The sequence below is a fragment of the Pipra filicauda genome, unplaced genomic scaffold, assembly GCF_003945595.2.
Source record: "Pipra filicauda isolate LSUMZ 115617 unplaced genomic scaffold, ASM394559v2 scaffold512_size417520_pilon, whole genome shotgun sequence".
In the NCBI taxonomy this organism is placed as follows: domain Eukaryota; kingdom Metazoa; phylum Chordata; class Aves; order Passeriformes; family Pipridae; genus Pipra; species Pipra filicauda.
In genome coordinates, this window is record NW_024104657.1 from 165427 (window position 1) to 181108 (window position 15682).

Sequence of the window (15682 nt, forward strand, 5' to 3'; positions counted from 1 at the left end):
GTACTATCACAACACCCAGGGGTGACACCCAGTCTTGGGCAACAGTGTCACCTTCAGGGAGATAAACCAAGGTGATCTCTGGCGTTGTCCTAATTAGGCTTCACTGCCTCACATTTGGGATTGTCGGACTTTCACTCAGGGCCTGTGCAGAATCAGAGCTCCTGATAGTGCAGGAACCTGTGTGGCCAGCCTGGGAGCCCCAATGAACCCTGCCCAGCCATCTGGAGCCGGCTTTCAGCTCCTTCTGCCTCGTGGGCAGAATTGTTGCTGATATAATGTTTGGCGGGGTGATGTCAGCAGGCAGAGCCTCTTTGAAGTGAGGGCAGTGACTGCTGCAAACCCACCTCAGCAAAGCAGCCACCCCAGAGCGCTTCCCTTTGATTTTCTCATTAGCAGATGCTCCTGACTCAGCTCCACAAACAAAACTCCTGAAGTCCCACAGGACTGGTCTGACCACAGGAACCATCTCAGCCGGGCAGGAGTCACCCTTAATTCTGCCCTGCCTTGCACAAGGCTGTAATTTTCTAAAACAATTTCAAATTAATAGGCCCTGCCAGTATTAACATTCTGTATTGTGGTGTTTGCAGTCTGTGTTTGCTCTTTATTCCCTTTGTTAGTCATGGAATGGTTTGGGTTGGAAGGGACCTTAAAAATCATCTCATCCCACTCCCTGCCACGGGCAGGGACACCTTCCACCATCCCAGGCTGCTCCAAACTGGCCCTGGACACTTCCAGGGATGGGGGAGCCATGGAATTACCTTCCCAGTATGGGATATTTCTCCCCAATATCCCACCCAAAGCTCCTCTCTTTCAGTTTGAAGGCACTCCCCTTGTCCTGCAGCCACAGTTCCCGATGAACCAGAGCCCAACACAAAAGCTGGGTGGAAAAGAGAAGAGTCTGTCCAATATTGATACATCATGGCAGAATTTTGAGCAGATTTAATCAGTTTGGACTTCAGGGACTGCATTTTTACCCAACAGCCAGGATCTGGTTCCCAGTTGTGTCAGGGGTCTCCCAAATCCCACGGAAAACCCCACCAGGACCCTGTTGGGGGGGGAATTTTGTACTTGCTCCATGTACTTTAATACCCATGGTTTGAAACTGGAATTTGGGGAGGATCATCCTTGGAGGGGAGAAGTTCTTGCAGCAAGAAATTGCCAGAGAATTAGAACCAAGATATACAGATATTTATCTTGGATAGCTATGGAAATAGGTGCATATATAAGTATATTTATGGATATCTATGGATATATATGGATATCTATGGATATATATGGATATCTTTGGAACCAAGAGATATGGAAAATTTTGTGAGGAGAAGAAAATATATATTAAATATTCTTGACTATTTTCAGCAGAATTTTGAGCTCCTCTGCCACAGACAAGGCTAATCCTACTTTGCTGGGATTAAATCATGGAAAGCTGCTGGCACATGGTACCAACAGGCTGGACATCAGTCCACCAGCACTGAGGGACCCAACCCTGCTCCTGGGGGAGATTCCCAGGCCCCCAAACGCTCCCTCCTGTGGGAAAGGCCACTGGGAAGAGAGGAGGAGGCCCCTGGAAGGACCCTCTCAAAGTGCAGGTGCTCTGCCCCCGTTTCCCCAGAGATCAGCTCTCCACGCTCGCTCTTCCCTCGGGATGGACGTGCCAAGCACGTTGAAATGAGCCAAACCCACCCCGGTGGTGCTTCTGGAATGACATCCATCACATCCTGATTCCGTGAGGCACCTCCTGAACCCCCCCGGGGCTGTGGAGCTTTTCGGGAATATTCTGGAGACACCAAGAAATGAGGTTTCAAAGGAGTCCTCCGAGATCTGCCAGTTTGTCACACAGGGCAGTGCTTTGCTGGGAATGGCAGTGCCAGCCCAGGGATTTGGGCTGCCCTGACCTCACTCAGGAGGAATCATGGAAAGGGTTCCATCAGCTCCTCATTTCCAGCTTCAGCACTGGCGGCATCACTGAACAGATAAGGCTGGGGTGGCTTTGCCCTTGGAATGTGCACCAGATCCCTCCTCTGACTGCAGAGCACACCTGGAAACCTCACCAATATTATATCAGATGGGAAACAATCCCTGGTTTTCTGGAGTTTAATCAGGGCATGGACACAAACACTCAATGGCAACTGGTACTTCCAAGAGGGAAGCTCAGCCTTGGCTCCTGCCCCGCTGACACATCCCAGCCTCCCTTTGCAGGGGTGTCTTGGCCAAGATAAGCCACCCAAACTCTCATTAATTCTCGGTGTATTTATAACTCTTAATGAAAGCAGAGGAGGGAAAGCAGGAAACTTCAAGATGAAAAGGGCTCATCTGCATTTCGTTATTTCCCAACTCAGCTTTAGATAATCACAAGCAGGGAGCAAAACAATCCCTGCCAGTGCAGGAGGAATAAATGCAGCAGGGTTTGCTTCATGGGTAATTAAAGTGCTTTACACAAAGGGTGTCTCAGCCCCTCCAGGCATCCAGGGGAGGGTATAAATACTCTCTCCACACCAGGCTTTCCTTTACTGCTCCTCTTGACTTGTTCTCTCCGGTTCCCTGAGTAAGTTTGACTTAACAGCTCTAAAAACCTCGAGTTTACTTGGGCTTTTGCATGAATTTGTCATTAAAACCGGGACTAAACCCCGCAGAAATATTCTGGCTCGCAGAGACTTTAGGGAGCACCTCCCTGCAGGTGATTTCTAGGCTGGGGAAAGGGGGGGAAATAAAAGCAAGGGGGTTTGCAAGGCTGGTTTGGGATTTTAAATTCACGGGGAAAGTCTGAATTTCAGTCTCTCGGTTCTGAAAAACTTTTAGGAGAGCTCTGAGAACAGATTTTAGGATTGGGTTTGCATGTGTGGCACAATCAGGGGGTGAGGTTTTAGGATTGGGTTTGCATGTGTGGCACAATCAGGGGATTCAGCAGTGGTTGGGGGGGGAATTCATGGATAACTATGGAAGCAAAATCCTTGTTGGAAGTTAACTTGGTGTGGCTCCATTGCTGTTATTTTAATCTGCCCATCCCTAATTTAATTGGAGTCCCAACAAGTGATGATTAGAGACCATTAGGGGAACTTTCATTTCTAACTATTAAAACTTTGCCAGCATTTGAATGTGCTTATACAGAGATTAAATTCAGCATCTTTGTGGGTCAAAGCTCCCTTTTAACCTAAGGGGATTTGGGAGAAAATACCCTCCTTGGGGTTTTTGCCTTTTTTTTTTTTAATTTTCAGAGTTATGCCTTTAATTTACAAGCTTAAAAAATATTCTGCTGCTCCACCAAGCTTTTATGTGAGGCTTTAACCTGAAGAAATAAACATTATTAAATAGGTGTCTCCTTGCTGAAGCTTCAATTTTCTTAGTTGGGGTGACAATTTAATATTTTAATTTATATGTTTTATTTATTAAATGAGTATTGAATGCTCCCACTCATTCCCAGCCTTTCATTTTTTTTATCCTGTGTTTTAGTAGAGTGTTTTATGCCTGAAAAGAACAGGAATGTGCAAGGAAAATAATATAGAAAATGAAGCAAGGTGCTTAATTAACAGCTTATTCCCATGAAATACATGGAAAATCCAGAATTTTTCCCCCTTGTGCCCCATCTGGGAAATGCAGGAGGCAGGAACTGCCCCGGGAAGTTGTGTGGGAGGAAAAGAGATGCTGTGGGAACAGGTTCCGACCCGTCCTCGGGACTCATTCCAAAGGAGTGGGAGGTTTCAGAGCAGATGTGGGGTTTGGGGGTGACACCCAAAGAATGGGGAGGAGTTTTGCTCCCAGAGGAGGAGAAGCAAAGAGGGAAAGTTTAATGCAGCAAATTAAAATGGAGAAATAGGTGAAGTAAAAGGTGGTAAATACAACAAAAGGAGCTCAACTTTGTCTTAATCCAAATGATCTCTGTCTAAAATGTCGATAACCAAGTGGGGGGGATTTTTGTTGCTTCGGGGTTTTAGTGGTTTTTTTTAATTCTGCAAATAAATCAAAAGGAGGGGGGAAAGCATCTTTTTCTACTCCTAAGCCCATCCTTAGTTAAGTCCTGTGACTCCCATACCCATCTCTAAAAGAGCTCCTCCTTCTTGGCTTCTCTGCTGCCAAAAACTGCCGTTTGAGCTTCATCTTCTGTTTTATTCCAAAGTGAGTGGTGACTTTCTGGCAAAACTGTTAACTTGTGAGCAGCAGGGATCTCCAGGCTGCATTGAAGAGTATTTAATAGAGTGGAAAAGCTAAGTTTTTAAGGTGAAAAGCTCATTTTCCAAGGTGAAAAGTTCTCAGTTGAATCAGAAAAGCGCATTTTTAACCGGGACATTTTCAGAGCTGTCGCCTGCTTTAAAACTCTCTCCTGGGACCCGATGGTCCTTGTGGGTCCCTTCCCACTCAGAATGTCCTGTGATTCTGTGAAGTCCCGGGCACACAGTGAAAGGGGAGGTTCAGGGTGGGTATTAGGAGAGGGGTTTTCACCCAGAGGGTGAAACGGGGATGGCCACGGCCCCAAACCTGCCGGAGCTCCAGGAGCACCTGGAGTGGGATCGTTGGGGCGTCCGTGCAGGGCCAGGAGCTGGATGGATGATCCCGGTGGGTCCCTTCCAGCTCAGGACGTTCTGTGACGTTCCAGGCACTCCCCACCTGCAGGAGATGACGTCCACCCAGCTGGCCTGTGCCAACCCCTGCGAGGCCAAGTGTCCCCAGCCCTTGGCCAGCAGCAGCAACGAGCCCTGCGTGGTGACCTGCGGCGACTCGCGGGTCATCATCTACCCCCCGCCCGTCGTGGTCACCTTCCCGGGGCCCATCCTCACCACCTACCCCCAGCAGACCGTCGTGGGAGCCTCGGAGCCCTCGGAGGTGGCCCTGGCGGAGCCGCCCGGCGCGGCCGCGCTGCCCACGGAGCTCTCGGGCAGGTTGGAGGCGGCCGAGAAGGTCCCGGCCCAGGCGCTGGCCCGGCCCGAGCCCCGCTGTGCCCCGAAGTACTCCTACACCTACTCCTCCCAGTGGACTCATCCCTGCAATTCCTACCGCTCCGGGAAGCGCTGGACTCACTGACCGGGGAAGGGGCGGCGAAGGAAAGGCCGGAGGGAAGTTTGGGGTGGAGCTGGGAGGCACCCCTGGCTCTGGCTCCAGCCCCGGGACGGGCTCACGCGGGCCCCGTCTCGTTCTGCCTTTAGCTTAGAGCTGCTCTCCACGTTTCCAGCGTAGTCGTTGCTTCCGTCGTGCTTTGCCTTATTCCCGTTGCTTTGTGGGCACTGAACGTGGGGAGGCGACTCCGGGTGCCCGGCGCTGCCCAGGGCAGCACTGCCAGCAGGGGAGAGCCCCTTTTTCACAGACTGCACCACCTGGATGCTGGTGACTGAGCAGAGCCTCCCTGCAAAGGTGATCCTTGTGTTCTGTACAGTTTGGTTCCACATTTGTAGGAAAGCTGCCTCTTTCCAAATAAATGTTCTGTACCAAAAGATGTCTGCTGGTTTTCTGTGCCCCACAACGAAAGGGGAGGTTTGGGTGGATATTAGGGACAGGCTCTTCCCCCAGAGGGTGGTTGGGCACTGGAATTGGCTCCCCAGGGCACTGGTCATGGCCCCAAATATGCCAGAACTCAAGGAACATTTGGACAACACTCTCAGGAACATGGTGGCATTGTTGGGAGAAGGACTTGGAGGAGCTGCTGGGGGAGAGGCTGGACATGACCCAGCCCAGAGCCCCCCATACCCTGGGCTGATCCCCCAGCGTGGGCAGGGGGGGATTGTGCCCCTCTGCCCCCTCAGCTGAGACCCCCCAGCAGAGCTGGGGAACAGCCCCGGGAGCACCTGGAGCTGCTGGAGCCACTCCAGAGGGGCTGAGCAGAGGGATGGAGCAGCTCTGCTGGCAGGAAAGGCTGGGAAAATTGGGATTGTTCAGCCTGGAGATTAGAAGCCCCAAGGTGAGCCAGTTGTGGCCTTCCAGGATCTGAAGGGGCTACAAGGAATGTGGAGAGAGACTTTGGACAAGGGCCTGGAGTGGCAGGACAAGGGGGATGGGTTCAAACCGACAGAGAAGAAGTTTAGATGGGATATTGGGAAGAAATTGTTCCCTATGAGGCCCTGGCACAGATTGCCCAGAGGAGCCCCATCTAGTGGAAGGTGTCCCTGCCCACAGCAGGGAGACTGGAACAAGATGATCTTTAAGGTCCCTTCCAACCCAAACCATCTTGTAATTCTATGATCTAACATTTCATATCATTGCTCAGTTAGAGACATAATTCCAGCCCGGATGAAGAACAAATTAATAACAAAAAAATTATTCATGCAATGCAGATTCTTTAATGTGGATGGAAAATGCAACAGACAGTGTCAGCAAGACACAAACCAGCACAGGAACAAGGGACTGGAAACACAAAAATCCTAAGGCAGCAGCAAGGCCCAACCCAGGGCTCCACCCCAAAGACTCCCCCTTCCTCTTGCAGGCTGGGGGTCTCCGAGCTGGGCAGAGCAGGGCAGAGTCTCATCCCAGGGTCAGAAGAGCTTTGTTGGGTGGCAGGGAGAGGGGAGCTTTTGGGGGCAGTGCTGGAAACCCCCAAGCCACCAGCTGAGGGTCTGCAGGGTCACCCTGTGCAAAGAACAGGGACCTGCTGCTCCAGCCTAAAGAGGGGCTGGAAGCTTCATCCTGGCTCAGGTGGGAGAAGCAAAGAGGGGCTGGTTGTGGAGCCCCAGGGCAGAGGCAGCACTGCCCTCCCTGCATGTTTGGGGTTTAGCAGGAGCCACAGCTGCCACGGCCCCAGCCACGGCCCCAGCCCCCATAGCCACAGCCCCCATAGCCCCCATAGCCCCCAAGGCCTCCATAACCCCAACCCCCATAACCCCCATAGCCCCCATAACCATAACCCCCATAGCCATAACCCCCATAACCCCCATAGCCTCCGTAGCCCCCACGGCCTCCAAAAGTGCCCCCGTAGCCCCCTCCAACGCCGGGGGCTCCTGCTGAGCCAACCACGCTCTGCTGGGGGAAGGAGCTGAGGATGGGCCCGGGGAAGGTGACCACTGAGGCCGGGGGCTGGATCACCACCGTGGAGTCGGGGCACTGCCGCACGCAGGGCTCGTTGCACGTGTCAGCCAGAGGGGCCGGGGTGGCCACCCCACAGGAGGGGACACACAGGCTGCCACAGGACATGCTTCGGTTCAGGAGGTAAAGCTGCAAAACAGGGCAGAAAATGTGAAGCCATTAGAGAGTGTCCAAAGGAGGCAGCAAATATGGGGAAGGGCCTTGATTTGAAGCCATGGGAGGGCACTGAGGGCACTTGGTGTGTTCAGCTGGAGAAGAGGAGGCTGAGGGGAGACCTCACTGCAGTTCCACCTTCCTGGGCAGGGGCAGAGGAGGGGCAGGGACTGAGCTCTGCTCTGGGGGCACCAGGGACAGCACCCAGGGAAGGGCTGGAGCTGTGTCAGGGCAGGGTCAGGTTGGATCTCAGGAGAAGGTTCTTCTCCCAGAGGCTGCTGGGGCACTGCCCAGGCTCCCCAGGGCAGTGGGCACAGCACCAAGGCTGCCAGAGCTCCAGGAGGGTTTGGAGGATCTCTCAGGTGCATGGTGGGACTCTTGGGGATGGGCCTGTGCAGGGCTGAGGGTTGGACTGGATGGTCCTTGTGGGTCCCTTCCAAATCAGCACATTCTGTAATTCTGTGATCTCAGATCTCAGGTCTGATCCCAGATCCCTCCTGGCTCTGTCCCACCTGGAACCTGTGTCCCAGGACATGCTCTGGATCATCTCAGGCATTCAAAACCCCTTTCCCCAGGGGAGAAACACCTGATTAGATCCCTTGTTCCCTCATGATCCCTCATTCTTACTGCCCACAGGAGTGGGGAAAAGCTCCTGCATTTCCAAAGCAGATGGAAAATCCCCAAGCTCCCAAAGGACTTGAGTCCACTGGTCCAGTCCCAGCACTGTGAAATGGTGGAACACAGAGCCAAAGATCCCTTGAGAAAGCCACGGACGAGGAAAGAAAGCTGGAGGTAAGACATGGACTTACCAGGACGGCTGATGAGGAGAGTCAAGTGGAGAAGCTGGATAGAGGTCTGGGAACCCCTCAGCTCTTTTATACATGTCCCGGAGTGCCTGAGGCATCGGCCAGGGGGTGTTGGCAGAAGCCCCAGCTAATCATAAAATCAAGTGGACAAACCTCATGACACAATGGCAGTATAGGGCAATTATATCCATCCTAATTGGGTTTACTAACGAGTAAACGTACCCTGGAGAGCAAACAGCTAATGAGAGGGACAGATCATGACAAATCACTACATGAAAGATAATTTGTTGCTGTAGCTGAGCTCACAGCACCAATAAAGCCCGATCTGTCCCTAATCCCCCGCTTTGCTTACACTCAAGAGTTTTGGGCATCACACTGAAACTCTTTGAAATCCTTGGCACAGCCAAGACATCTGTCATTAATTCCCTTTTACAAGCTGGTAAGCAGGAGGAAGAAGCCATCCCACTCACCCAGGGCAGATCCCAAATTCCCAAGTGGCCCCGGCCTGGCAGGGGCAGGGGAGGTGGCAGGACCACAGACTCCCTGGAAGGGACCACAGTGGGTCATCTGGTCCCACCTCCCTGCTCAAGGAGGGTCATCCCACACCACATGGCACAGGGTTGGATCCAATTTGAGTTTCTCCATCGTGGCAGGAATCCATTTAAAGTCAGTGAACAACACAACTGAACGGCTCATGTCGTGCACAGGGAAAGCTGCAATTTCCTGCCATCTTTTAGGACCCTGCCCGTGCCCATGGTCCCACGGGCACAGGCTGGCTGGGCACTGAGGGCTCACGTGCGGGGCTGGGCTGTGGCTCAGTGTGCTGTCCCTGGGCACTGCAGTGTCCCACAGGATACCCAGGATTGTTCTGTGTCAGCAAAGTGTGGGATTAGGGACAAATCAGGGTTTATTGGGGCTGTGAGTTGCTGCAGCACCTTGTCTTTCATGTAATGATGTGCCACAGTCTGTCCCTCTCATCACCTGCTTCTTGTCCAGGGCATGTTTGAACACAGGTGCCCACAATGAGGGGATGACATATCATCTGTGTCAGGAAGCTTGGCAGCTTGAATTCCTAATTACCTGGGGTTTGGGCCCCCACCCCCTGGATGATGCCTGGGGCACCCTGGGACAGGTATAAAAGAGCTGAGCTCCTTGCAGACCTCTATCCACATCCCTCCACTTGACTCTCCTCAGCAACCGGGTAAGTCCAGCTCTCGCAAACCTCTTGGGGATCTCTCCTTCCTCCTTCTGTGCAACCCCTTCCTCACACCTTGGCCTGATCCCTGTTTTGCAGAACTCCTTGTCTGTGTGACCATGTCCTGTGGCAGCCTGTGTGTCCCCTCCTGTGGGGTGGCCACCCCGGCCCCTCTGGCTGACACGTGCAACGAGCCCTGCGTGCGGCAGTGCCCCGACTCCACGGTGGTGATCCAGCCCCCGGCCTCAGTGGTCACCTTCCCCGGGCCCATCCTCAGCTCCTTCCCCCAGCAGAGCGTGGTTGGCTCAGCAGGAGCCCCCGGCGTTGGAGGGGGCTACGGGGGCACTTTTGGAGGCCGTGGGGGCTACGGAGGCTACGGGGGCTATGGGGGTTATGGGGGTTATGGCTATGGGGGTTATGGAGGTTATGGGGGCTATGGGGGCTATGGCTATGGGGGCTATGGGGGCTGTGGGGGCTCCAGAGGTGTCGGCACCTGCGATTTCGGGGGCTGGCGCAGTGGCCACAGGTACCTCAGTGGCAACTGCGGGCCCTGCTAAGCCCCAGCCCGAGCCCAGCCACAGACCCAGAGGAGCTCCAGCAAACCCCCCGGCACATCCCGACACGGCGCCTGGAGGAAGGACACCCCTCTGGCATCACTGGGCTCCAGAGCTCGGGCACCTCGTGCCTGCCCGGGGCCCAGCTCTGCCCCTTTGCTGCTGTGCTTGAGCCTCCCCTCAGGACCCGCTGCCTCCTCCCGGCACAGCCCCGGGCTGGGCTCCTGATCCCGCTCCTGCCGGGGGCTCGGCACAGCTCTGCCCACTGCCAGGAGCCAGGGGAGCCCTTGGCCAGGGCCCTGCTCTTCTGCCAACTCCCTCCTCCCCTCCAACTGCAATAAAAGCTGTCTTTGCATCGCAATGTTGAGCCCTGGTTTCATTTGCTCTGTCCTCCACACCCAGTCCCCCAGTGGCACCGGGGCTTTCCACGAGTGTCCCAGCAGCTCCCGCTCGCTGAATTCTTAGGAGAACATGTGGGAGCTGCCAGGCTTCCTCCTGCCTGTCCCTGGCCATCCCAGCCCTCTGCAGGACAGGCCCCACAGCCAGCACCATCAGCATCTCCCTTTGCAGCAGCTTCTCCCTGTTTTCCCTTCCCATCTCCTCCCCACTTTGGGCTCCTGCACTCTGCAGCCCAGCCAGAGCTCCTGGGCCACACAGGCAGTTCCCTGCCCACTCTGGCCCCGTCTTGCCTTCACAAGTCCTTCCTGGGATTCCCTGTGTGCCCCACACTTCCCCTGAGGACATGGCTCTGCCCAGGAATGGCAGGAGAGCTTCCCACAGCCCCGTGCTCTGGACCAGACTCTGCTGGGCCTGTGCAGCCTTTGAACCTATGGAGTCTGCTTGGCCAAGCTGGACTCGGGGGTCATGGGGCCTGGGGGGCCTGTGGGGCCTGGGAGCACTGTGGGGCTCATTGGGAGCACTGTGGGGCTGATGGGGAGCACTATGGGGCTCATGGGGAGCACTGTGGGGCTCATGGGGAGCACTAGGGGACTCATGGGGAGGACTATGGGGCTGAGGGACCTCTATGGACTATGGGGCTTCTTTGGCACATCTGGAAGGGAGTGACCTCAGCAGGGTGGGCAGTTTGAGCCAAGGGTGGTGGGCACTCCAACCTCCTGCTCCAAGAGCTTTGGCCTTCATGAGACTGAATAGCTCAGGACATTTCATGGCCCTGAGAGGAAACTTGGCCAGATTTGGCTGGATCTGTCTCACCACCATCTGTCTCACCAGTGACCACCATCTCCAGCTGGGAACACGGACATGGCCAGAGACCCTGGACATGCACTTGGTCACCCCTCCATTTCCCTGGACCTCCAAAGGTGACCAACACGAGGCTGATCGGAGGAGGTGGTGCCAGGCAAGCTGGTTTGGCAGAGGATTTGGAAAAGTTTTTGTAAGACACCCCTGGCACTTTCCCATGGTCAGGGTGAGCTTTGGGAATGTCTCGTGTCTCTCTGTGGTGGGACAGCAGGGGAAACTCGGTGGGATGTGCCACCCCAGAGCCTGCTGGGATGGTCTTCATCATCTGCAACACAGGGACCAAAGTGCCCAAAGGCTCCAAGGGCACTGGCGTGGGAGATTCCAGCAGCCAGCCAGACCCTCCCCGAGATTTGGGGGAAGTGGGAAACAAGGAAGGATGAATTAAAACCAGAGGTCAACATTGCAATGCAAGACAGCTTTTATTGCAGTTGGAAGGGAGGAGGGAGCTGGGACAAGAGCAGGGCCCTGGCCAAGGGCAGCCCTGTCTCCTGGCAGCGGGCAGAGCTCCGAGGAGCCCCAGGCGGGCACAGGAGCAGGAGCCAGAGCGAGTGTCTGTCAGCAGGGCCAGGGGGCTCTGGGGGGGCTCAGGTGGGGCAGCAGGAAGGCAGAGCTGGTTCCCAGGCAGGCACGAGGCGTCCAGGCTCTGGAGCCAGTGATGCTGAAGGGCTGGTTTTCCACAGAGGGTCGTGTCGGGATGTGCCAGTGGCTCTTCTGGAGCTCTCCTGGCTCCGTGGCCGGGCTCGGGCTGGGGCTTAGCAGGGCCCGCAGTTGCCATTCAGGTACCTGTGGCCACGGCGCCAGCCCCCGTACCCACAGCTGCCATAGCCCCCATAGCCTCCCCAGCCCCCAAGGCCTCCATAGCCATAACCCCCATAGCCACAGCCCCCATAGCCCCCAAGGCCTCCATAGCCATAACCCCCATAGCCCCCAAGGCCTCCATAGCCCCAACCCCCGTAGCCACCAAGGCCTCCATAGCCCCAACCCCCATAACCATAACCCCCATAGCCCCCGTAGCCTCCGTAGCCCCCACGGCCTCCAAAAGTGCCCCCGTAGCCCCCTCCAACGCCGGGGGCTCCTGCTGAGCCAACCACGCTCTGCTGGGGGAAGGAGCTGAGGATGGGCCCGGGGAAGGTGACCACTGAGGCCGGGGGCTGGATCACCACCGTGGAGTCGGGGCACTGCCGCACGCAGGGCTCGTTGCACGTGTCAGCCAGAGGGGCCGGGGTGGCCACCCCACAGGAGGGGACACACAGGCTGCCACAGGACATGGTCACACAGACAAGGAGTTCTGCAAAACAGGGATCAGGCCAAGGTGTGAGGAAGGGGTTGCACAGAAGGAGGAAGGAGAGATCCCCAAGAGGTTTGTGAGAGCTGGACTTACCCGGTTGCTAAGGAGAGTCAAGTGGAGGGATGTGGATAGAGGTCTGCAAAGAACTCAGCTCTTTTATACCTGTCCCAGGGTGCCCCAGGCACTGTCCAGGGGGTGGGGGCCCAAACCCCAGGTAATTAGGAATTCAAGCAAAGTTTCATCAGAAAGATAGTGATGCAAGAGAATTACATGTCACCCCCTCACTGGGGATGTTGGTGTGCAAACGTGCCCTGGAGCAGAAGGAGGTGATGGGAGGGACAGACTGTGGCACATCATTACATGAAAGACAAGGTGCTACAGCTGAACCAGCAACACCAATAAACCCCAATCTGTCACTAATCCCACAGTTTGCTTACAGAGAAGAATTCCGGGCATCTCGCAGAAGCATTTGAAATCCTGTCACAGCCATCACGCCTGTCATTACCTCCCTTTTACGGGCTGGTAAACAGAGGCACCAGCAGGTTGGGCAAAGGAGAAGCCATTCCAAGCTCGGGGTGACTCCCAAAGACCCATCAGCTCCCACTGCCAGCACAAGCTGCTCATCTCATGGTCTGGGGGTCCCCCGACATCTCTGTGAATTCCCTCCTCTAAGGTTCTGGAGACACTGGGATTTTAGGTCCATGTTTCTCTTGCTGGCCATGCAAAGAGCAGAGGAGACGGGTCCCACGTGTGGCAAAGCCCCAAGCACAGAGGGGCTGTGGAGAGCAGTGGGACAGAGCTCGGGAGAGCTGCGGGAGCGGGGACACAAGTGGAGGAGCAGAGGGGCAGCAAGAGGCCCAGGGGACTGTGAGCTCCTCAGCTCCTGGCTGTGGGCACGGTCCAGCCCGAGCCTCTGTGAGGGGCTTGGATTGCTCAGCATGGAGGGCTGTGCCAGGAGATGTTGGCTGAGCAGCCTCAGAGAGCCAGGCTGCACGTGCCCATGGTCCCACGGGCACAGGCTGGCTGGGCACTGAGGGCTCACGTGCAGGGCTGGGCTGTGGCTCAGTGTGCTGTCCCTGGGCACTGCAATGTCCCACAGGATGCCCGGGATTGTTCTGTGTAAGCAAAGGGAGAGATTAGGGGCCAATCAGGGTTTATTGGGGCTTAAGTTGCCTTGTCTTTCATGTGATGATGTGCCACAGTCTGTCCCTCCCATCACCTCCCTCCACGCCAGGACACATTTGCACACCAGTGTCCCCCATGAGGAGGCCTATAATTGTCTCCTATCACTATATTTATCATGAAGCTTGTCAGCTTGAATTCCTAATTACCTGAAGTTTTTGCCACCACTCCCTTTCCTGATGCCCCAGGCACTGTGGGACAGGTATAAAAGAGCTGAGCTCCTTGCAGACCTCTATCCACATCCCTCCACTTGACTCTCCTCAGCAACCGGGTAAGTCCAGCTCTCACAAACCTCTTGGGGATCTCTCCTTCCTCCTTCTGTGCAACCCCTTCCTCACACCTTGGCCTGATCCCTGTTTTGCAGAACTCCTTGTCTGTGTGACCATGTCCTGTGGCAGCCTGTGTGTCCCCTCCTGTGGGGTGGCCACCCCGGCCCCTCTGGCTGACACGTGCAACGAGCCCTGCGTGCGGCAGTGCCCCGACTCCACGGTGGTGATCCAGCCCCCGGCCTCAGTGGTCACCTTCCCCGGGCCCATCCTCAGCTCCTTCCCCCAGCAGAGCGTGGTTGGCTCAGCAGGAGCCCCCGGCGTTGGAGGGGGCTACGGGGGCACTTTTGGAGGCCGTGGGGGCTACGGAGGCTACGGGGGCTATGGGGGTTATGGTTATGGGGGTTGGGGCTATGGAGGCCTTGGTGGCTACGGGGGTTGGGGCTATGGAGGCCTTGGGGGCTATGGGGGTTATGGCTATGGAGGCCTTGGGGGCTATGGGGGCTGTGGCTATGGGGGTTATGGCTATGGAGGCCTTGGGGGCTGGGGAGGCTATGGGGGCTATGGCAGCTGTGGGTACGGGGGCTGGCGCCGTGGCCACAGGTACCTGAATGGCAACTGCGGGCCCTGCTAAGCCCCAGCCCGAGCCCGGCCACGGAGCCAGGAGAGCTCCAGAAGAGCCACTGGCACATCCCGACACGACCCTCTGTGGAAAACCAGCCCTTCAGCATCGCTGGCTCCAGAGCCTGGACGCCTCGTGCCTGCCTGGGAACCAGCTCTGCCTTCCTGCTGCCCCGCCTGAGCCCCCCCAGAGCCCCCTGGCCCTGCTGACAGACACTCGCTCTGGCTCCTGCTCCTGTGCCCGCCTGGGGCTCCTCGGAGCTCTGCCCGCTGCCAGGAGACAGGGCTGCCCTTGGCCAGGGCCCTGCTCTTGTCCCAGCTCCCTCCTCCCTTCCAACTGCAATAAAAGCTGTCTTGCATTGCAATGTTGACCTCTGGTTTTAATTCATCCTTCCTTGTTTCCCACTTCCCCCAAATCTCGGGGAGGGTCTGGCTGGCTGCTGGAATCTCCCACGCCAGTGCCCTTGGAGCCTTTGGGCACTTTGGTCCCTGTGTTGCAGATGATGAAGACCATCCCAGCAGGCTCTGGGGTGGCACATCCCACCGAGTTTCCCCTGCTGTCCCACCACAGAGAGACACGAGACATTCCCAAAGCTCACCCTGACCATGGGAAAGTGCCAGGGGTGTCTTACAAAAACTTTTCCAAATCCTCTGCCAAACCAGCTTGCCTGGCACCACCTCCTCCGATCAGCCTCGTGTTGGTCACCTTTGGAGGTCCAGGGAAATGGAGGGGTGACCAAGTGCATGTCCAGGGTCTCTGGCCATGTCCGTGTTCCCAGCTGGAGATGGTGGTCACTGGTGAGACAGATGGTGGTGAGACAGATCCAGCCAAATCTGGCCAAGTTTCCTCTCAGGGCCATGAAATGTCCTGAGCTATTCAGTCTCATGAAGGTCAAAGCTCTTGGAGCAGGAGGTTGGAGTGCCCACCACCCTTGGCTCAAACTGCCCACCCTGCTGAGGTCACTCCCTTCCAGATGTGCCAAAGAAGCCCCATAGTCCATAGAGGTCCCTCAGCCCCATAGTGCTCCCCATCAGCCCCATAGTGCTCCCCATCAGCCCCACAGTGCTCCCCATCAGCCCCATAGTGCTCCCAGGCCCCCCAGGCCCCATGGACCCTCGAGTCCCGCTTGGCCAGGCAGACTCCATAGGTTCAAAGGCCACATAGGCCCAGCAGGGTCTGGTCCAGAGCACGGGGCTGTGGGAAGCTCTCCTGCCATTCCTGGGCTGAGCCGTGTCCTCAGGGGAAGTGTGGGGCACACAGGGAATCCCAGGAAGGACTTGTGAAGGCAAGACAGAGCCAGAAGTGCTCCAAGGAGCAGTGGAACCCACAGTAAGAAAAGGAGAGGGAGGTGGTG

At 56.1% G+C, this 15682-nt stretch overlaps 5 protein-coding genes across 8 annotated transcripts; 3 read left to right on the top strand and 2 right to left on the bottom strand.

The window, feature by feature from the left end:
• Positions 1 to 4565: 4565 nt before the first annotated feature.
• On the top strand, positions 4566 to 5420 carry LOC113991175 (feather keratin B-4-like). The gene has a single exon (XM_027727270.2). It carries the CDS (start codon positions 4609 to 4611, stop codon positions 5011 to 5013), a length of 405 nt encoding a protein of 134 aa, XP_027583071.1. The 5' UTR covers positions 4566 to 4608; the 3' UTR covers positions 5014 to 5420.
• Positions 5421 to 6690: 1270 nt separating this feature from the next.
• LOC113991186 (claw keratin-like) lies at positions 6691 to 9856 on the bottom strand. Its single transcript, XM_027727285.2, has 2 exons — positions 9650 to 9856; positions 6691 to 7131 (listed from the first exon to the last, which is right to left on the bottom strand). The coding sequence occupies exon 2, from the start codon at positions 7108 to 7110 to the stop codon at positions 6691 to 6693; it is 420 nt and encodes a 139-aa protein (XP_027583086.2). The 5' UTR covers positions 7111 to 7131; positions 9650 to 9856.
• LOC113991184 (claw keratin-like) lies at positions 7818 to 10071 on the top strand. 2 transcript variants are annotated; one of them, XR_005565684.1, is made up of 2 exons: positions 7818 to 7947; positions 9256 to 9275. XR_005565684.1 is itself a non-coding variant. In XM_039386906.1 (2 exons), the coding sequence occupies exon 2, from the start codon at positions 9276 to 9278 to the stop codon at positions 9711 to 9713; it is 438 nt and encodes a 145-aa protein (XP_039242840.1). In that variant the 5' UTR covers positions 9154 to 9162; positions 9256 to 9275; the 3' UTR covers positions 9714 to 10071. The 2 variants fall into 2 exon arrangements, 1 of the variants encoding a protein (XP_039242840.1); XM_039386906.1 differs by lacking the exon at positions 7818 to 7947 and adding an exon at positions 9154 to 9162 and having other exon boundaries at positions 9256 to 10071.
• A 1651-nt stretch (positions 10072 to 11722) lies between these two features.
• LOC113991185 (claw keratin-like) lies at positions 11723 to 12238 on the bottom strand. 3 transcript variants are annotated; one of them, XM_039386886.1, is made up of 2 exons: positions 11920 to 12238; positions 11723 to 11823 (listed from the first exon to the last, which is right to left on the bottom strand). In XM_039386886.1, the coding sequence occupies exons 1-2, from the start codon at positions 12236 to 12238 to the stop codon at positions 11723 to 11725; spliced, it is 420 nt and encodes a 139-aa protein (XP_039242820.1). The 3 variants fall into 3 exon arrangements, with proteins under 3 accessions (XP_039242820.1, XP_039242819.1, XP_027583085.1); XM_039386885.1 differs by having other exon boundaries at positions 11723 to 11805; positions 11887 to 12238; XM_027727284.2 differs by having other exon boundaries at positions 11723 to 12238.
• Positions 12239 to 13702: 1464 nt separating this feature from the next.
• Positions 13703 to 14340, top strand: LOC120322445 (claw keratin-like). Its single transcript, XM_039386883.1, has 2 exons — positions 13703 to 13711; positions 13805 to 14340. Exon 2 carries the CDS (start codon positions 13825 to 13827, stop codon positions 14338 to 14340), a length of 516 nt encoding a protein of 171 aa, XP_039242817.1. The 5' UTR covers positions 13703 to 13711; positions 13805 to 13824.
• Positions 14341 to 15682: the final 1342 nt, after the last annotated feature.